At 43.2% G+C, this 22,646-nt stretch overlaps 1 protein-coding gene across 3 annotated transcripts in view; it reads left to right on the forward strand.

The window, feature by feature from the left end:
- SFXN5 (sideroflexin 5) overlaps positions 1 to 22,646 on the forward strand; it is a 743,850-nt gene that overhangs the window by 166,445 nt on the left and 554,759 nt on the right. For all 3 annotated transcript variants that reach the window (XM_030190957.1, XM_030190958.1, XM_030190959.1), the window contains one exon: positions 18,186 to 18,240. In XM_030190957.1, coding sequence (XP_030046817.1) covers positions 18,186 to 18,240 — 55 coding nt within the window. The remainder of the gene's footprint in view (positions 1 to 18,185; positions 18,241 to 22,646) is intronic.

Consider the following 22,646-nt stretch of genomic DNA (forward strand, 5'->3'; position numbering starts at 1 on the left):
GTTCATCTCGCAAAGGCGCCCAAATCGGTATAATCGAAAGCCAATTTTGGGCGTTTCCAACTGCACTCCGTCGTGGAAATGAATAAAGCTGACGGGGGCGTATTGGAGGCGTGGTGGAGGCGGAACTGGGGCATGGTTATCAGCCGAGGAAAGATGGGCATCTTTAGCTGATAATAAAAAAAAAATAGGTGTTTTGACCGCGATTTTGGGTCACTTTTTTTGGACCCTTTTTTTTCACGAACAAGTCCCAAAAAAAAGTGCTCCAACTGCCCAGATGACCACTGGAGGGAATCAGGGATGACCTCCCCAGACTCCCCCAGTGGTCGCTAACCCCCTCCCACCAAAAAAAACCCACTTTACAAACTTTTTTTCCAGCCTGTATGCCATACTCGAATGCCGTACCCACCTCCATGACAGCAGAATGTGTTCGATCCTGTCACAGCCTTTCCCTGGGTCAGATGTGGCTCTCGGGTGCAGTACAGGGTCACATCAGCATTGCATTGTGGTGGGTGTAGGGTATTGGGCTCCGTGATTTCATTAGCTTGTGTTATAGTCTCATGATGTTGGTAGGCTCTTCTCCCATGGTGCTTTTCCCCCTGCCTACTGGATCAGAGTGTGCCCTGTTGTGTTTCCTGTTGTAGTCCATGCGGTAGTGGCCATTTTTGTAAGCCAGTTTTAGTTCCCTTTCCTGTGTTAGCCACGTTACAGAACTTAGTTCTTCCCTTGAATGTGGCTGAAAGAGGGCATTGTACAGCATTCTGCCAGCTCTGACCTACTGCTACTCTCAGTACCAGGGAGACTTGTTGCCAGTGGGGCACAACCTCTGATCTGCAGTTAACTGTGAGTAAATGCGGTTATGCCAATAAAGGACGTTTTCGGAGAGATTAGTCTTCAGGTGTCAACTGCTGTGCCAATGTTATACAGCAGCAACAAGTCCTAGAGGCCTGCGTGTATGCAGGTCCCTGGAGCACTTTTAGTGGGTACCACAGTGCACTTCAGCCAGGTGGACCCAGGCCCAACCCCCCCACCTGTAACACTTGTGCTGGTAAATGGGAGGCCTCCAAAACCGACTGTACCCACATGTAGGTGCCCCCTTCACCCCTAAGAGCTATGATAGTGTTGTGGGTTTTGGGGAAGGGGAGTTGGGAGCTCAGCACCCGTGGTAAGGGAGCTATGCATGTGGGAGCTTTTTCTGAAGTCCACCGCACTGACCTAGGGTGCCCAGTTGGTGTCCTGGCATATCAGGGGGGCCAGTGTACTACCAATCCTGGCCCCTCCCATGACCAAATGGCTCGGATTAGGACGTTTTTGAGCTGGGCGTTTTTAGTTTCCATTATCGCAAAAAAACAAACAAACGCCCAGCTCAAAAACGTCCATTTTTTCAAAAATACGGTTCGGCCCGCCCATTCACGGACCCGTTCTCGGAGATAAACGCCCATGGAGATAGACGTTTCCGTTCGATTATGCCCCTCTAAGGCAGAAAAATGTCCAAGTTTTGGGAATGCTCAAATTCCACTCATAACATGCTCCATTGTGATTTGGATGCACTGCAGACAAACTGTATAGAAAAAAGTCAAAAATGGGTTTCGAAAATAGGAATTTGGATGTTTTGGCCAAAAAAAGTCCATCTGCTTTGTGCCGCTTTTTCGACGTTTTTCTGTTTCAAAAATGAGCCCTTTAATGCACTCAAGTGTTATGTTAGCTTTCCCAACTGTTTTGGCACACTGACTGACTACCCTTGTGGTCATCAGAGATAATAATGACCTCTCAGGGGCAAGGCCTGTAAGTGGGTTAGTGTTTCTCATACCATGACAGTAATGAACCTCACTCCTAAGCCAGGGTATGTGGAGTATGATCTCAGTCTCACATTTATTGCTAACACTTGCCATAGTACTTGCATCGTGCCAAAGAGAGGATTCCTCTTTCGTTTGTAAGAGGTAAAATATATAGGCCACCTATCTAGGTATGCTTGCAAACTGTTTTTAATCAAACTTGTGTCACTTAATGATGGGGAAATATTTCTGTATCCTTCTGCCACACTCTCTTGTCTTGGACTTCTTCTCTTGGATCTTCTCTCTTTCTCTCTCTCACGATTCACAGAGTAATCCAACACATTTGTGATCAATGCCTTTCTGGTGCTCCTCTCTTCTACCACCATGCCCTGTTTCCTTGTATCCAGCCCTCCAAGGCTATCACAACCTTCCTATTCTCCACAGCTCTCCCAGGGTCATAATCCAATGCTTTTCTGGCACAGCATTTCTGTAATGCCTGCAAAGTTTCCAACAAACAAGACATGCCACACTGCTGTACACCTCTGTATAGAAATTCTCCATCATCAGCACTTCACAGGCTGCCACAAGATGAGCAGCCGATTCCATTATCTTTTCATGGAATCTACAGATGCAATATCCTGTCACACCGAGGATGTGTCTCCAGGGGCTTCTGCCCAGGAGAGGATGGTTAGGATGGCCATTGCAGTTGAAGATTTGATCGTTAGGCATGTAGATAGCTGGGTGGCTGGTGGACGTGAGGATCACTTGGTCACGTCTGCCTTATGCGAAGGTGGCAGACCTCGTGCGGCATCTACATAAGATTTTAGACAGTACTGGGGAGGATCCTGCTGTCTTAGTACACATGTGGGTACTAATGACATAGGAAGATGTGGGAGGGAGGTTCTGGAAGCTAAATTTAGGTTTTAAGGTAGGAAGCTCAAATCTAGAACCTCCAGGGTAGCATTTTCAGAAGTGTTGCCTGTTCCACCTGCAGGATGAAGAGACAGGCAGAATTCTGGTATCTCAATGCATATGGATGAGATGATAGTGCAGAGATGAGGGTTTTAGATTTGTAAGGAACCGGGCAACATTCAGAGGAAGGGGCCACCTTTTCTGGAAAGATTGGCTCCAGTCTATCTAGGGTGGAACCAGGCTGTTGGCATCAACATTTAAAAAAGAGAGAGAGCAGCTTTTAAACTAGAACCTGGGGGAAGGCTAACAATCACTGAAAAGTGCATGATTCATAACAAGGTATCTTTAACAGATACCACCAAAATGGGGAAGATAGGGCATCCCGATAGTTAGGTTGGAATAGAGACTGTAATAGACCAGGTGTCTTTAAATAAAGAGCAGACAGATTTTCAATATTGCAAATTATCACTGTCAACTGCTGAGCAAGTTGTAAATAGGAACAACAAACATTGTTTGAAATGTCTGTATGCAAATGTCAGAAACCTAAGACATAAGATGGGAGAGCTAGAATATATTGCATGAAATGAAAAGATCAATATAATAGGCATCTCTAAGACCTGGTGGAAGGAAGATAATTAATGGGATTATATTACAGTGATATGGTGGAAATACATTAAGGAGGGCTTTGAATCAAATAGATTAAAAATTCTGCAGGACACAAAACACATCTCGGAATCCCTATGTTAGAAATTCCATGTATAAAGAGGAAAAAGGATAGTGGTAGGAGTGTACTACCGTTCTCCTGACCAGGATGAACAGACAGATTTAGAAATTTTATCAGAAATTAGGGAGGCTAACAAACTAGGAAACATGATAATGGGTGATTGAATTACCCCGGTATTGACAGGGTAAATGTAACATCAGGGCATGCTAGGGAGGTAAAGTTCCTTGATGGACTGCTTTATGGAACAGCTGGTTCAGGAATCAACAAGAGGGGGAACAATTCTAGACCTGTTCCTTAGTGAAGTGCATGATCTGGTGCAGGAGATAATGTGGTTGGGACCATTTGATAACAGTGATCATAATATGATCAGATTTGATATAATCTTGGGGTAAATACACACAGGAAATCCTATGTGTTAGCACTTAACTTTCAAAAAGGAAACTATGATAAAATGAGGAGAATGGTTAAAAAAAAGAAAACAACTTAGAGTTGCTGCTGAAAAGGTAAAAAATTTACATCAGGTGTGGCTGCTATTCAAAAGTACCGTCTCGGAAGCCCAGACCAGATATATGTTCCATGTATTAAAAAAGGAGGAAGAAAGGACAAACGACAGCCAGCATGGTTAAAAAGTGAGATGAAGAAAGCTATTAGACCTAAAAGAAAATCCTTCAGAAAATGGAAGAAGGATCTGACTGAAAATAATAGGAAACAGCATAAGGAATGGAAGTGAAATGCAAAGTTTTGATAAGGAAGGCAAAGAGCGAGACTTTGAAAAGATTGTGTTGCAGGCAAAAACACGTAGTAAAACCTTTTTTAGGTTAGAAATAAAGTGTTGGTAAAAGAACCAGTGGACTGCTAGATAACTGAGGGGTAAAAGAGGCACTCAGGGAAGACAAGGCCATAGTGGAGAGATTAAATGAATTATTTGCTTCGGTTTTCACTGAGAAAGATGTGGTATTCAATGCTGATGAATCAGAAAATCTGAAACAGACCTGGAAGACTGAATTGGGCAATTTGACAAATTGAAGAGTAGCTAATACCAGGACTGGACAGTATACATCCCAGAGTACTGATAGAATTGGAAAATGAACTTGCAGAGCTATTGTTAGTAACATATAATTTATCTTTAAAATCAAGCATGGTGCCAGACGATTGGAGGGTGGCCAATGTAATGACAATTTTTAAAAAGAGTTCCAGAGGTGATCTGGGAAAGTATAGACCGATGAGCCTGACATAGGTGCTGGGCAAAATCAGGGCCGTGCCGATGCGGTAAGCGAGGTAAGCGCCGCAGGGGGGCGCCCACCTCTGGAGGGCGCCGCCGCGGTGCTTACCCTCGCCCCGCGCCGCAAAGGCCTTTAAATATTTCACCTGGGTCGCAGCAGCGTCAGTGAAAGCGCTGCCGACCAGCAAGGGCAGGGCGGTGGGGGCGGTCCGCCCCGAGTGTCATAAAAAAGGGGGGTGCCGCCGCTCCCGCTGCTCTTCTTCCTGGCAGCCCCTCCCCCGCACCAGCCCTTTAAAAATAAATTGCCGACGCGAATAGCGAGCGCAGCACCTCGTGTGCAAGTAAAAGAAGCGGATCCGATCATCTCATTGGGCCTTCCCTCACTGTCCCGCCCTCCTCTGACGCAACTTCCTATTTCCTCTAGGGCGGGACAGTGAAGGAAGGCCCAATGAGATGATCGGATCCGCTTCTTTTACTTGCACACGAGGTGCTGCGCTCCCTATCGCGTCGGCAATTTATTTTTAAAGACCGGGTGGCAGGGAGAAGACGAGGCAGGGTGAGGGTGGGGGACAGATGGGGTGAAGGTGGGGGGGACTCGGATAGCAGAAGGGACTGGGTGGGAGACAGATGGGGTGAGGGGGACTCGGATGGGCAGAAGGGACTGGGTGGGAGACAGATGGGGTGAGGGTGGGGGGCACTTGGATAGCAGAAGGGACTGGGTGGGAGCCAGATGGGGTGAGGGGGACTCGGATGGGCAGAAGGGACTGGGTGGGAGACAGGGTGAGGGTGGGGGGCACTTGGATAGCAGAAGGGACTGGGTGGGAGCCAGATGGGGTGAGGGGGACTCGGATGGGCAGAAGGGACTGGGTGGGAGACAGATGGGGTGGGGGTGAGGGTGGGGGGGGCACATGGATAGCAGAAGGGACTGGGTGGGAGACAAATGGGGTGAGGGTGGGGGCACTTGGATAGCAGAAGGGACTGGGTGGGAGACAGATGGGGTGAGGGGGACTCGGATGGGCAGAAGGGACTGGGTGGGAGACAGATGGGGTGAGGGTGGGGGCACTTGGATAGCAGAAGGGACTGGGTGGGAGACAGATGGGGTGAGGGGGACTCGGATGGGCAGAAGGGACTGGGTGGGAGACAGATGGGGTGAGGGGGACTCGGATGGGCAGAAGGGACTGGGTGGGAGACAGATGGGGTGAGGGGGACTTGGATGGGCAGAAGGGACTGGGTGGGAGACAGATGGGAGAAGGGGCATGGATCTGGAACTGGGGTCTGAAAAGTGAGCAGGAGGGAGAATGGGGTCATGCCTGGGGCAGAGGTGGATGGGAGAATCAATGGATCTGGAACTAGGGGCAGCCGCAGGTGGGAACTGGGAGCCGAAAAGAGGGGGCATTGAGAGAGGGGGGATAGATCCTGGATGGAATGGGGAGTGAGAGGGAGGGCAGACCCTGAATGGATGGGAGGGGGAAAGAGAGAGGGCAAATGGTGAATCGAAGGAGCAGAGAGAAAGGGCAGACAGTGGATAGAAGGGAGTGAAAGAGCAGACAGTGGATGGAAGGGGCAGAGATAGAGGGCAAATGCTGGAGGGAAAGGAGAGAGAGAGGGCAGATGGTGGATGGAAGGGGGAGAGAGAGATGGCAGACTGGGGCAGATGGTGGATGGAAGGAGCAGAAATAGAGGGCAGATGTGGATGGAAGGCACATTAGAGAGGGCAGACACTGGATGGCAGAGAGAGAGCGAAGACAGATGCTGGATGGAAGGAAGACGGTGAAAAGAAGATGAGGAAAGCAGAAACCAAAGACAACAAACTGTAAATATATATTTTTATTATTTTGCTTTAGGATATAGTATTTTAGCTGTGTTAATAAATGTTTATAAATAGAACATGTAAATAAGGTAATCTTTTATTGGACTAATTTTAATACATTTTGACTTAACTTTCAGAGAACAAAACCCCCTTCCTCAGATCAGGATAGGATACTGTAACAGCACTATACTGTATTGACCTGAGGAAGGAGATTTTGGCCTCTGGAAGTTAAATGTATTAGTCCAATAAAATGGTATTATTTTATTTCTGTATTTGTTTTATTTCTATTTGTTAATTTGTAAAGTGGTGATTGGTATTTGTTAGTTTTTTCAAATTTACATCTGCTGTCTTTATATTTTGCACAGTACTAGGAGACATTTTCTGTTTCTGTGGCGTTGCATTGTATGCAGAGTCTGGCATTGGGGGTTCAGTTTAATTTTTGTCTAAATAGAAAGTTTATGATTACTTATTCTATAGTGGATTAGGGTGTATCTGTGTTTGTGAAAAAGACATGGCTTTCAGTTGGCATTGACTGTGCAGGATCGACGATCTGTACTATTCTGTCTGGTTTCGTTTTACAATAGGTGAATTGATGTTCTAGTGCTCACTGTAGTGCTTAAGATGCTTTCCTTTTCCTTGTGTGACTCATAGAAACGACTGCTTATGGTATGGTAAAATTGCTCTATAGGTCGTGTTTGTATTCTCGGTATGCCTAGTACTGGATTTGGGGGGGGGGGGGGGGGGGTGTTAAAAAAATGACCGGCCCCGGGTGTCAACTACCCTAGCTACGCCACTGCTGCCGACGTCTCCCTTCCCTTGCACTCGTTGGTTCCCTCAGTGTCCCGCCTTCTTCTGACGTCAGAAGAAGGCGGACACTGATGGAACCAAGAGCGCAAAGGGAAGGGAGATGTCGGCAGCGCTCCGCTTTCACTGACGCTGCTGCGACCAGAAGTAAAAGATTTAAAGGCCCCAGGGCGCAGGAGGGAAGGGCAGAGAGGCATGGATGGGAGGCAGAGAGGCATCGATGGGAGGGCAGGGCCCAGGGAGAGGACAAATTGCTGGAAGGGGAGGGGAGAGAGGATTGCTGGCTATGGATGGAGGAGGGAAGGGCAGAGAGGGACAAGGATGGACATGGGGGCCCAGGGAGAGGACAAATTGCTGGAAATGGAGGGGAGGGGAGAGAGGAGGATTGCTGGCTATGGATGGAGGAGGGAAGGGCAGAGAGGGACAAGAATGGACATGGATGGGAGGGCAGGACCCAGGGAGAGAGGAGAAATTGCTGGAAATGGATATAGAGCAAGAAATGAAGAAGAAAGGAGAAAAGTAAAGAAATAAATGGAAAGGAAGCCCTGGAAATGGAGTTAAGAGGACAGATAGCAGCAGAATCAGATACTGGACCAGCATGATTGAAAAAAGAAAGTCACCAGACAACAAAGGTAGAAAAAAATCATTTTATTTTCATTTTAGCATTTGGAATATGTCCACTTTGAGAATTTACATCTGCTATCTTATTTTGCAATGTATACCAATTTGTTTCTAAGAATATTGCTGACAATTCCTTTCAGTGTGGCAAGTGGTGAGCGATCATTTTCATGGGGGGGGGGGGGGGCGTGATCATTTTCACGGGGGGGGGGGGGGGGGGCGCCAATTGATAGTCTGCAGGGGGGCGCCAGAGACCCTAGGCACGGCCCTGGGCAAAATGGTACAGACTATTACAAATAACAAAATTAAAGTATATACATAAACTTGGATTAATGAGACAAAGCCAGCATGGATATTGCATCATTAATCTAGTATGTTTCTCTGAAGGAGTGAATAAACATGTGGACAAAGTTGAGCTAGTTGATGTGGAGGGGCATAATCGAACAGGGACAACCATCTCTAAGGGCGCCCATCTCTAAGGACGTCCCGGCGAAGGGGCGGGGAAACCCGTATTATCGAAACAAGATAGTCACAATTAAAGTAGACGAAGTAACTTTCTGCTCAATAGAAGTATCCAAAAATGTAGTTTATCCCATAGCCTTAGTATCCAAAACAGGGTTTAATGAATCTGGAGATACACCTGGTGAGGGCTTTGGTTTCTCTGGAATATAAAACACTTTTAATATAACTTGGTGGTCAACTTCTGGAAGCTTCAGGACGTCAACAAATAATTTCCTTAGCATTTCTTTTGGTGAAATCCTAGGGACCTTAGGGAAATTTAATAAATAGCTAATTTTTGTTTCTCAAAACATTTTTTGTATTTTCAATTTTGTTATGCAAGAGCAGATTATCCTTAACCAAAACAGAGTTATGTGAAAAAATGGAATCCACTTGGGATCTCGTTTTTGAATGTCCACTTTCACCAAATCCAGTTGTTGATAGATTCTGTGAAGCCTGATGAGAAAATTAAGAGGCCAAACGTTTACCTAGCTCTTCAATGGCATTCCAAATTGATGTCAAGGATATTTCACCAGGACACTGTGGAGTAAAGGAAAAGATTAACAGTAGATCCTCCCTCGAAGCTAGGGACTGGAACCTGCCGACCAGGAACGCCTCGACCTTGCGCCTGAAGGGAGAGACTCATTCCACCCTCTGGGGACCCGACTCCTTGCTGGGCACCTTGCATCAGATCTGCTTCCAGTGTACCTGGCACTGAGGCTCATTCCAGTGCAATCCCTGCAGATCTTCCTAGGGCTGGGTTTGGTGGCTCAATGACGGATCCAGGACCAACACAGTCAGCGTCAAAGGCTCCCGTACTGCCGCAAACCGCAGAGATCAAGGCTCTAACGCAGAAGCCCCAGACTGGAGGTGACAATCCATCAGGCCAGAAAAACGTGGAGGCAGAGAAGCCAGTACGTGCCCTCTACCTACTCCTTTCCTCTTTTTTGCTTCCCATAAAAGGGTTGCTACCAGGAGTCGAAGAAAGGTCCACACACTCATGGACCGCTAGATTCAATCTTGCCCTGCCCCTCCATTTTTAACACATTTAAAAATGATCTAGAGATGGGAGTAACTAGTGAGGTAGTTAAATTTGCTGATGACACAAAGTTGTTCAAAGTTGTTAAATCACAAGTGGATTGTGAAAAATTGCAAGAGGACCTTACAAGACTGGGAGATTGGGCGACTGGTCATCCAAGTGAGAGAAGACATTTAATGTGAGCAAGTTCAAATTGATGTATGTGGGAAAGAGGAACCCAAACTATAGCTACATGATGCAGGGTTCCACAGTAGGCGTCACTGACCAGGAAATGGGTCTCGGTGTCATTGTTGATGAGACGTTTAAACCCTTTGCTCATTGTGCAACGGTGGCTGAGAAAGCAAATAGAATGTTAAGAATTATTAGGAAAGGAATGGAAAACAAAAATGAGAATGTTACAATGTCTTTGTATCACTCCATGGTGTGACCGCACCTCGAGTACTGTGTGCAATTCTGGTCACCGCATCTCAAAAAAGAAATGGCAGAATTAGAAAAGGTACAGAGAAGGGCGATGAAAACGATAAAGGGGTGAGATGACTTCCCAATGAGGAAAGGCTAAAGTGATTAGGGCTCTTCAGCTTGGAGAAGAGATGGCTGAGGGGAGATATGATAGAGGTTTATAAAATACTGAGTGTAGTGGAACGGGTAAATGTGAATCACTTGTTTACTCTTTCCAAAAATGCTAGGAGTAGGGGGCATGCAATGATGCTACTAAGTAGTAAATTTAAAACAAACTGCAGAAAATATTTCTTCACTCAACATGTAATTAAACTCTGGAATTCGTTGCCAGTGAATATGGTAAAAGCAGTTAGCTTAGCAGAGTTTAAAAAAAGGTTTGGATACTTTCCTTTAAAAAAAAGTCCATAAGCCATTATTAAAATGGAATTGGGAAAATCCACTGCTTGTTTCTGAGATAAGCAGCATAAAATTTGTTTTACTGTTCTGGGGACCTGGCCAGGTACTTGTGACCTAGATTGGCCACTGTTGGAAACATGATACTGGGCTTGATCTACCTTCAGTCTCTCCCAGTATGGCAACTCTTATGTCCTTATGCTGCAGTAGCTCCCTCCATGTTCAGTGGAGCCTCTCATCCACAATCCACCATCCTGGGCTACAGCTATCTATCTTTCATCCTTAGGTTTCAGTTCTCCTCTCCTCAGCGATTCATGTATCCGATCTTAATCCATGCTTGGCTCCTGGAGTAACACACCTGTTTGCTGACTGCCATGTCTTTAATTAAGAGAAAGGTACATTTGTTTCTGGATTTGTACTTCCTAAACGTATAAAGACTAGGGGACACTCAAGGAAGTTACATGGAAATACTTAAAAAAAAAAAATAGGAGGAAATATTTTTTTCACCCAACGAATAGTTAAGCTCTGGTAACAGCGGTTAGTGTAACTTGATTTATGAAAGGTTTCAACAAGTTCCTGGAGGAAAAGTCCATAGTCTGTTATTGAGACAGACTTGGGGAAGCAAATACCCTGGGATTTTGTAGCATGGATTGTTGCCACGATTTGGGTTTCTGCCTGGTACTTGTGACCTGGCTTGGCCACTGTTGGAAACAGGATACTGGTTTAGATGGACCATTGGTCTGACCCATTAAGACTACTCTTATGTTCTTATGTATTTACTTGAATTAAAACATAATTGCCAAGCCTTTGATCATATTTACAATTCTTTAAAATCATCTTTCATTTTATTTACTTTTTCTAACATGTCCATTCTGTGGTAGTTTCCATATCATCTACAAAATAGGTACACTTCTAACCCTTCCCCAAAGCCACTTATAAAGAATTGAGGAGGAATAGACCCATCTAATCTCTGTTGTACTTCATTGGTCACTTTTGCTTTATCAGAATGGACCCTATTTGATTTCTACAACAAATTGTTGCTCAACTAGTTTCTCACCCAGGAGATATGTTAAATCGAATTGACTGTTAAATTGAAATATCTGAAAAATAGCATTATGCAAAAACAAAGTCTGTTAAATATTAAGGGTCTCTTTTACTAAGGTGCGCTAAAAAGTGGCCTGCACTATCAATAGTTTGGGGCTTTCCTGAACGCTGAATCCACTGTTAGCATGGCTGTAAAACGGATACATTTTCCAGTTATTCTACATAAGTACATAAGTATTGCCATACTGGGTCAGACCAAAGGTCCATCAAGCCCAGCATCCTGTTTCCAACAGTGGCCAATCCAGGTCACAAATACCTGGCAAGATCCCAAAAAAGTACAAAAACATTTTATACTGCTTATCCCAGAAATAGTGGATTTTCCCCAAGTCCAATTTAATAATAGTCTTTGGACTTTTCCTTTAGGAAGCTATCCAAACCTATTTTAAACTCTGCTAAGCTAACCGCATTTACCACATTCTCTGGCAACGAATTCCAGAGTTTAATTACATGTTGAGTGAAGAAACATTTTCTCCGATTTGTTTTAAATTTACTGCTTTGTAGCTTTATTAATGGTAACACACTAATTTCCCCATTAGTGCGTGGCCATTAGCATATGAGTTCTTACCAACACCTATTTTATAGTGGTAAGGGCTCCTGCGCTAACCACACACTGATCGGCTAGCATGCGGTGATGTAGCTGCGCTAACCGATTAGCGTTGAGCACTCCTACTTTCCGCCTCTAAAACCACTCCCAGTGCTAGAAAATATTTTCTATTATTTAATGTTTGGGAAGTGTGTGCCAAACACAAAATTACTGTGGAATGCCTCAGCATGCCCCGCAGTAGTTCCTTTTACCCTGTGGTAAGCACTAGGACCGTACTGAATATTCATATTCAATTCGACCCTGAATAGTGCCTCAAATGTATTCATATTTGGTTGAATACTGATTTAAATTTGAGTACGAATAATCCAGGGCTCTACTGTGCTAAATCCTACTGAAATAAACACTTGATCTCTGGTTTCAAGTTGCTTCTTTTATTATTTGTTAGTTAAAGCTCAGTGCCCTTTATTTGTATTTGGCCGAATACTAAAATATGCTATTCAGTTAGCTCTAATAAGCACATGTTTGTGCTTACCGCAGCTTAGTAAAAGGGCCCCAGATGTTTGTATTTTGCTGTGCAGTACAGTCAATTTTCATATTAAAACTCATAAATTTAGCTATGTGCTGGAATATTACATATATGCAGTAAGAAATATATACTGTCCGTTAAATCCAAAATCTGTTAAATTAGGGTCCGTTAAATTGAGGGTTGACTGTAATACTAATGATAATCATAACAATAATATGCAATAGTAGGGAATGTGGGTAAATCCTAAGTCCACATTGGGATTTATATAAAAAAAAAAAGGACCAATGTCATATAATACCAACTTTGGGGGAAAAAAAGAATTGCCATAAAACTTGGATTTTTTTTCGGGACAATAAGACGTAAATTTACAATTTATAAACACCTAGTCATAGAAGCTATAGATATAAACCATATGTTGGGTTTGTAGGACCAAATGAAAGTGTCCTTTATTACCTTTAGCCCATTATTGTTGTTTTATTACTGTTGAATTAATTGAGGCATAAGGAGTTAATGTGACTTGGTCAAGGACTTATTCAAAAGCCATGGAAAATTAGGATCTTGAACTTATTTAGAATATTTGTGACTTGTAGTACATTGCTTTAGTAAGTCACGTTCTCTCCATTCACTGTAGAAACATCTGTGTATCTTGCTGGCAGTGTGCCACATTTCTAATCCCAGGGCCTCTTTCTAGGTTCCACATTGAGTGGCATACTGTCAAAACATCTGTGCTGTCTCAGCGGTAATGAGAATCTTATGAAATGAAATACTATATTAAATGAAATATTAAGGTAAATGATCAAATCTTTTTCTAATATAAACTTTTGTGCTAAATTAGAGTTAACACTGCATGGACTGAAATTTACAGTGTAACCCATTATGTAATATTTATTTACAAAGCATTTGATCCAAGCTATGATTTAGATAAATAGTATTTCTATTCAATTAGGAAGATATTTCCTATGTATCTTGCAGTATCTTTTTATTTTAAAACAATGTCTACATGGATTTGTGTTGCAACACAAGCTATTTTATTAATTAGTTCATAATTCATATAAATGTTGCTAAACATATGTTATATGGTCAGGAAACCCATTTCGTATTCCTCCTTATTATAATCTACTCTCCTGTGCTTTCAGTGAAATAATAATACCACCTCATCATAAGCACAAAATAGTGGAAAGCCTGCGTAACTTCTACCTTCCTATATTTGCCGTAGTATTACAATAAATTATTAAGAATGAAAAGCTCTCTTTTTTTACACTCTCCAGTAGTCCTGCCCCTTGGATTACTATTGCTTGGGAAGGTTAATAGATCAATAACTGAATGACTTGAGACTGCAAATAGTCATTAATCACTTGACCTCATTCTTGCCTTGTGATTATTACATTTCTGTTGTTCTCTGGCATTAATTGCCACAGCTTGGCATATCCTCTGAAACTCCTTGTGTATCATTTTGATCTCCCTGAAGATTCTCAGTTCAACTACCAAAGACCTTTCACAAGAGGCAAAACTCGAGACAGTCCTCCATCAGGTAGAAGAAAATCAGAGGAGGAGGATCTCACTCTTCAAAACTCGCCTGTTACTGTAGGAAAGTTTTGCAAAGCTTTTCCCATAGGCACTGAATGGGGGGGGGGGAGGGGGGAAGCGCTTTAATAGAGAATTTCAAAGCTTATTGCTGACTTGAAAAAAAAAACATTATGAGCCTGATAGTCAAAAGAAGCTAAATTTATGCCCCTAAGTTAGGGCCATAAGTTAGTGTTCCATTTTCAGCCTATATAAACTTAGGCCTGCCATTCGTTTATCTAGATTTGTGAGCTTATTGCTGAAAATCAATACTAAGCTCCTAACATTTTGCCCAGTCCTAAATATACCCCTGTTATCATTTATTTCTTATGCTCCTAACAGGAAGGAGTTTTGTGAAATGTTTGGTAAAAACTTAGGCACTCAGCCCTAGTAAATTCAGAGAGGCCAATTTAGGGATATAACTCTTAAGTTTGGAGCATAAATCCTTTGAATATTGGGTCCTATGGATTTGTAGTTTTGTCATCATTCAACAAGACTAATTTTGAGTTCAGGAATCTTTAAAGAACAAGAAAAGTCCTTTTTTACTGTAGTTTACTGTGGGCCAGCTGTTGAATTATGTATACTGATGTGTTTGTACCTATAGCCAACAGGTATGCAGAAATTTAGATCAACTGCCTTCTGGCTATAAAGAGGTTGATGTACTTGAAATATTTTATAGACAGCATAGTTTTAATCAAAATAAAATGAGATTGGGGTGGGTAGATGGTGGGAGAAAAGAACCTACACAAGTTTAAAAAAAACCCCATGGTCAATAATGCAGAGTTGGGGGCAAGATAGCGGTGGGAGCAGATGTGTTGGAATGAAGTCCTGAAAAAATCTTGCTGCACTAGCCTTGTATAATCCTTTGGGTCCAGAGGCAGGTTATACTTGAGGAATTCAAGACCACTAGTGCTTCAGGAGGAGTCTTTGCCTCACCTCCATGGATGCATAACTACTACTACTACTACTATTTAGCATTTATATAGCGCTACAAAGCGTACGCAGCGCTGCACAAACATATAAGAAAGACAGTGCATAAAGTGGAAAGCAGCATAGAAGGTGTCTCTCTGAGCCCTAAGCAAAGAGCGGGTACTCCTTTGGCCTGGTAGTGAATGCTTAAGGGTGAAATGTGTCCGTCTTTCTTGAGGGGACCTCGCATGCAGCATCTTCTCTAGTGCCTGAAGCTGAACAAGGCCTTTTGGAACACCTGTCTGTGAGTTCTGGGGTGTCTAGGTAGAGTTTAGTACATCAGTACGAAGAAAGTCAAAGTACTCAATACAGAAGCAAAATCAAAACAGCAACAAGGGCCTTCATGACGGATAGAAGCAGTCCTTTATTCATTGACCTGACACAGGCCATGTTTCGGTGCTAAACGTCTGCGTCAGGGGTGAAATGAGTATATGAGTATAGACTCTCAAGTGTTATAAAAAGGAAAGTCTCAACTTGATCAAGTGTGGACCAGAAATGCTACCACCTCTTCACTCAGTAAGATGCTGTCCTTAGGCACCAGCGATAACTAATGCCTGAGCATGGCATCTTACTGAGTGATGAGGTGGTAGCATTTCTACTACTACTACTACTTATCACTTCTATAGCGCTACAAGGCATACGCAGCGCTGTACACCATACATGTAAAGACAGTCCCTGCTAAAGAGCTTACAATCTAAATAGGACAGACACAACAACTAAGAGGTAAGGGAATTAAAGAGGTGGGGATAAAAGGGTACAGAGCAAGTGAGTAGTGGTTAGGAGTCAAAAGCAGCGTTAAAGAGGTGGGCTTTTAGCCTGGATTTGAAAACGGCCAAAGACAGGGCTAGACGTACAAGCTTGGGAACTCTGTTCAAGGCGTGAGGTGCAGTGAGATAAAAGGAACGGAGTCTGGAATTAGCAGTAGAGGAGAAGGGGACAGACGAGAGATTTATCCACAGAACGGAGTACCCGAGGGGGGGCGTAGGGAGAGACAAGAGTGGAGAGGTACTGGGGAGCAGTAGAGTGAATGCACTTATAGGTCAGTAAGAGAAGTTTGAATTGAATGCGGAAACGGATAGGGAGCCAGTGAAGTGACTTGAGGAGAGGGCTAATGTGAGCGTAGCGACTCTGGCGAAAAATGAGTCACGCAGCAGAGTTTTGGACTGATTGAAGAGGAGAGAGATGGCTAAGTGGGAGGCCGGTGAGAAGCAGGTTGCAATAATCTAGGCGAGAGGTGACAAGAGTGTGGATAAGGGTTCTGGTAGAGTGCTCAGAGAGGAAGGGACGGATTTTGCTGATGATATAGAGAAAGAAACGACAGCAGAGAAGGAGAGAGAGGAGGGAGAATGAGGGTGCCATCCACAGAAATAGAGAAAGAGGGGAGAGGAGAGGTGGGTTTATGGGGAAAGATGAGAAGCTTGGTTTTGGCCATGTTAAGTTTCAGATGACGCTGAGACATCCAGGCAGCGATATCAGATAGACATGCTGAAACTTTGGTCTGGATGCTGGTTGAGATTTCGGGGGTAGAGAGGTAGATCTGGGAGTCATCAGCGTATAGATGGTATTGAAAACCATGGGATGATATCAGTGAGCCAAGGGAAGAAGTGTAGATGGAGAACAGGAGAGGACCGAGAACAGAACCCAATTGGTAGTGGGATAGAAGTGGAAGAGGATCCACCAGAGTGAACACTAAAGGTGCGAAGCGAGAGGTAGGAGGAGAACCAGGAAAGAACAGAGCCCTGGAATCCAAGTGAAGACAACGTATCAAAGAGTAAGCTGTGATCAACAGTGTCAAAAGCGGTGGATAGATCAAGAAGGATGAGGATAGAATAGAGACCTTTGGATTTGGCCAGTAACAGGTCATTGGAAACTTTTGTAAGTGCAGTTTCAGTTGAATGAAGAGGGCGAAAGCCAGATTGGAGTGGTTCAAGAACAGTTTGAGATGAAAGAAAGTCAAGACAGCGGCGGTGAACAGCACATTCAAGTATCTTGGAGAGGAAGGGGAGGAGGGAGATGGGTCGATAGTTGGAAGGACAGGTAGGGTCAAGTGAAGGCTTCTTAAGGAGTGGTGTGACCACGGCATGTTTGAAGGCATCAGGAACAGTCGCAGTGGAAAGTGAAAGATTGAGTATATGACAGATAAAAGGGGAGAGAGTAGGAGAGATGGTGTTAAGAAGGTGGGTAGGAATGGGATTAGAGGAACAGGTAGTTTGTTTTGAGGAGGAGAGAAGATGTGTTGTTTCCTCATCAGTGATTTCGGGAAAGGAGGAAAAGGAGGTTGTGTTTTGGCAGTATTTTTCTATTTACTTCGTTAAATAATTTTATAAAGTCCTTTTCATGTGTATGTGGCCACATATGTGTGTAAATGGCCTGCTATAAAATTTAACTAGTGGCCTGGGAGCATTGGGGCATAAAACAATGGTCCAGTGCTTCCGGGTCACTAGCTGAGCGTCCCCCCAGACTTCTGCACCTTCTCACCCAAGCCCTCCCATAGTTTAATCACCCTTCCCCACCTGAAAGGTTGGTGGTCCAGGTTGGGGATCTTTCAGTCATGGGGGGAGGCTGTTTGGGCAGGAGTGAAGCCCAGTTGCTCCTGCCTCCAGTGCTGCCTTAAAATTAGCGCCCCCCCTAGCGGTAGTCTCGCGCTACTACCGTTAGGGAGTAGTCTTGCGATACTACTGTTAGGGGTGCCATTTTGAAGGCAGCGATGGACCGGTGCAGGAGCGAATGGGCATCACTCCTGCCTAAAGTGCCCCCTGGACCTAGAAGAACCCCACCCTTGACCACCAACCTTTCAGCTGGGGAAGGGTGGGATTGGGCGGTCCAATTCTCCTGGATGGTAAAATAACTTGAGCAAAAAGCTGGAGTTATTTTATCATGGTTTTTGGGCTGTAATGTGACTTGGGATGAATTTGCATAGTAATGAGATGCAAAACTCACGGTGACTTAAATATCTCCGTGGTATTTTTAGAATAGTGGCATTAGGGATGTTTAAGTCATGTTAAGGGCCAATTAATGTGACTTAAAGTCCTAATGCCGCCTGATTAATCCCCCCCTAATTGACCACATTTAAAGGGTCAGCCATTGAAACACTTCTGAGTTATGTTAATTTACTCATTGTTTACGTGGTTTTTATCATGATGTAAATCCTTCCTATATATTCTTATTGTGGTTTACAAACAGCCTAGAATATGACATTTAAAAAAAAAAATTGCCCTTATTTTACAGGCCATCATACATCCAGATACTAATGAGAAAATCTTCATGCCTTTCAGAATGTCAGGTAAAGTGCAGTATTATTATTATTACTATGTTTCACACAAATGTATCTCAGCATTTATGATCACAGGTAATGTAAAGACGAGGAGTAGAAAATTTTTTAACGATTGATCACAGAGCAAAGGTTTTATTTCAGCTAATCAAGATGGTGCTTTAGTGTTTGTCTTATGTTTAAAAAAAAATGCAATTCCTCACTAGTGAAAGCACAGGTGGTTATACCAACCCTTTTCTCTGATAGTGATAAGACATAATATCTAATAGACAATCATTGTGTTTTACTCCATAGATCCATGCAAAATGATGCAAATAAAAGCAAAATGATGCAAAAAGATCAGTAGTGAATCTCATAGGCTTTTGTCAAAATTAATTGATTTTGACAGGTAACATGCCCACTTCTGGGTTTTCAGCCAATCAGAAGTGAGGGCATGCCTAAGCTACACCCACCATGCCCATTTTGATGTCACTGTCCAATCCACACCCACTCCCCACCCCTTGGATGACATCACTGAATATGATATCTTCTTCCCAAGTCCCATCCATTTTGTATAACCATTCCCCTTGCTCCACCTTATTTGCAAAGCCCCACCTGAACCCCACCCCTTTTGCATAACCCTGTCCCTAAACCCCACCCCTTTTGGTGACCTCACAGAGGTGATATGGTTATGCCCCGTTTGTCGAGATTGCAGCCACTACTCTATGCATCATGTTACTTCCTGTTTCCACTACTGCCCTCCATCTTCGATGGGGTCATGTGACGTGAAGTGATGCAAAGAAAACCTCCCAACACTGCCCCCCTACAGCCTCAGTGGAATTTAGTTGTGCTCATCCGAGCAAAGAATTAGTGATCATTTTAGGATTATTAATAGCACAAGCTTGCCCGCTGACATCACAGCTGGTTTTAACACCTGGTACCTCTACACAGACATCATGGAGTATCAGTTAGTAGTGGATCATTTTGTACCACTGTTGCATTGTGTACTGGTTAAAGGAAAAATAACGAGTTTGTCACCTTCACATATAATAAACCCCATTATGTCCTTGTGAACAAGAACCACATCAATACTATTGCCTTTGAAATAAAGATGGATCACCACAGGCAGTTTTCATTTTGCTACGGGAAGATGATCCTTTAGCTTCACTTGTGATCTCGGAAAGCGAAAATATTTTAATATGATAGCGATTAAAACTTGCAGCGACCCAGTGGCGTACGGAGATTATTATGTAGACCAGGCCTGTCATGGGCTCCCGGGCTTTTACAACTCACCCGATCACCCATTATGTATAGAGTGGGGATCGGCGGTGTATTTCATAGTCTCTTTAGAAAAGTGCTACCGTTACTGAGAAGGGGCTTTGAGATTGTTAAACAACACATGAAAAGTGCTGCTAAAAACATAGCCAAAGATGTGATGAGTAACGTTACCATGGCCGTTCTGAATAACATGAATAACAGCAGACAAGATCAGGACTAGTGGTTGTGCGAAAAGCCCTTAAAAGAAAGAGAGGAGGGCAGATGCTGTTAGAAGAACTGCCCAATCCCCTTAAAAAAAAGAAACTGTAGTGTCTCCGAAGCCTAAGTTCAAGGCTAAGAAGAGATTTGACCCTACAGAGCCGGAAGACATATTTTGAGAAAAAATCATGGCTTTTTGCATGATGTGTCAGAAGAATGTGTTAAATCAGAGCTGGATGTCTTTCAATTGTCACCCACACAAACGAGTATAGAGAAAAGCGTTTATGTGGAAATACTACCTTTATCGGCCATATGGAAAACCACACCACTTGACTTTTACATAGCTGGTGATGGTGAAGATTATTTGGATTTGAACAATACATTGTTGTAAGAAGATGGAATGGATATCACAGGAGCAGCTAAAGTGGCGCTAGTAAATTATCTGATAGCCTCCCTCTTCAGCCAGCTGGATGTCACGATTGGAGAAAGGCTCATCAGTCAGAGCAACAACTGCTACCCTTATAGAGCCCTCATAGAACTGCTTCTCAATTACAGTGAAGGACCCCCTTAAAGCACAGTTTACGAGTGGTCTGTTTTATACAGACTCAGCTAGGAGCCACACGATGACAGATCCTTGGTGGTCGCACCGAAGGTTTCAACGAAAGAGCTCACTTACAGCTGGTAGAATTACTGGGCCATTTACACAGCGATCTGTTTTTCCAAGAAAATCTTCTGATCAATGGGGTAGATGTTAAGATAAAACTAATGAGAAGTAAAGATGCCTCCTGTTGAATGAGCGGGGATGCTGACAAACACTACAAAGTACAGATCCTGTCCTCATCGTTGTTTGTAAAGAGAGTAAGAATGTCATTGGGGGTAAGATTGGGTCATCCTGAAGTGCTGTTGAAGTCCCGTGTCAAGTATGCCGTTGGTTGTGTGGGGCTAAAGGTATTTAGCATACCCACTGGAGCATGCATTACCAACCAGGAACATCTCTTTGTGGGCCAATTGCCTAAACTCATCATCCTGGAGTTTGTGGACAACAATGCTTACAGCTGGTCCTATGGTAAAAATTCTTCTAATTTTCAACAGTACAATATCAACTTTGCCACACTGTACATGGACAGCGAACAAATGCCTGGAAAGCCTCGTCAGCTGGACCTTGAACACCGTCATTGCATGAGAGAATACATGCAACTGGTATAAGTGACCAGTAAACACATGAAAGATAGCTCTTTAATGATTGACCGTGTGAATTGATGTCGAGTCTAGGCATTGGAATGTTTTTCCATGTTGAAGCATTTTTGGTTTAATCAGCTACACATTGCATCTCATATTCGTGAATTCAACAAATAGTTTTTTTATTCTTCAGGATTTATATGATCAGACAGAATCTGTTAGCCCCTGATGCAGCCCAGTTGGGCGAAACACGGCCTGTGTCAGGCTTTTTAATTTTATTACCATCTATTTTTTTATTTATTTATTTATTTATTTATTCATTTTACAAAATATATCAAGATATATAATCTTGAACAGAAAAGTAAATATTTCAGGATATCTGTACTTACAAAAACATAAAAAAAACAAAAAAGTAATAATAATATGAAATATATTACTCAAGTCCACCAGAAGGAGAATCCAAGATATAATACATGGAGGTGATTAGAGGAAAATAATTTAACAAAATCAAATAATACCTAGAACTAACAGAAAAAGAAAACTTCTTATTTCACTCCTATTGTATTCTTAGAGGCTAAGAAGGATGTTAATTGTAGGGGTTCTGTGAATACATACTTCATCAAATTATATCGAATCACACATTTACATGGAAACCGCAAATAAAATACGGCTCCCAATTGAAGAACTGCTGATTTTAATAAAAGAAATTGTTTTCTTCTCTTTTGAGTTTCCTTTGAAACATCTGGGAACAAATTAATTTTAAGTCGAAGAAATAATTTGTCTTTATTTCTAAAGAACAATCTAAATAGCCAAGCTTTATCTGATGATAGAGCTAGGGTAGCAATCAAAGTCGCTGGCCTAGCTTGGTCAGTTTCAGAAGTCTCTAATAAAGTAGAAACATCCAATGGGGCATTTTGTTCTTGCTGAAGATCTTTTTGTGGCACATAATATGCTTGATTGAAAGGTGGTAAAGTTTCTTGAGGAATTTGTAACACTTCCAGTAGATATCTTTTAAGCATATCTAAAGGTTTCACCATTTTGACCATGGGGAAATTTATAAATCTGATATTATTATACCTCATAAAATTATCATAAAGTTCCATCTTCCTCCTCAGATTTACAACATCTTTCACCATAGTTTGCTGTACTTTCTCAGTCTCTAGAAGCGTTTTATTCATCTTTTCTTCAGTATCTTTTATACCTTTAATATCAGATTCATTTTTAACTATCTTCTGTTCTAAACGAACCACTTTCTCAGATAAAACTTTAGATTGACCAGCAAAGGTCGTAACGGCCTGTGCCATCAAATCCCATAAGGCATCTAACGTTACCTCAGATGGTTTCTCCGGAATTTTAAGGGAAAATGGCAGAAGTAGATCCTGAGAACCCGTGAGTTCTTCTCCTCCTCGTCCCACAGCCTGGGTCCCTGCAATGGTCGTCTCGGGAGTTGTGAACTGACCCTCTGGCTCTTCCTCGCGCTGTTCAGGAGCTTCTTTCATTGGGGTTACCCTTCCGCTCAAAGGCGGAGGCCCCGTTGATCCTCCTGAGGGAGAGCTGGTAAACCGCGGTTGTGGGGGCGGAGTCCTCTGGTCGGGGCTCAGCGAGACATTTGGCCCGGAGTTCGCCGATACCTCCAAAACGCCGGCGATACTCTCAGGGCCGCTCCCGATCTGGGTATTCTGTCCCGAGGGTCTGAGATATTGGTCCATCGGGCCAAGAGGTAAGGGGGGAAGCGGCAGCGAAGCTCGAGCTGCCGTTTTCCCCCGTCTTTTCGGCATTATTTT

This window comes from Microcaecilia unicolor, chromosome 2 (assembly GCF_901765095.1).
Source record: "Microcaecilia unicolor chromosome 2, aMicUni1.1, whole genome shotgun sequence".
NCBI lineage: Eukaryota > Metazoa > Chordata > Amphibia > Gymnophiona > Siphonopidae > Microcaecilia > Microcaecilia unicolor.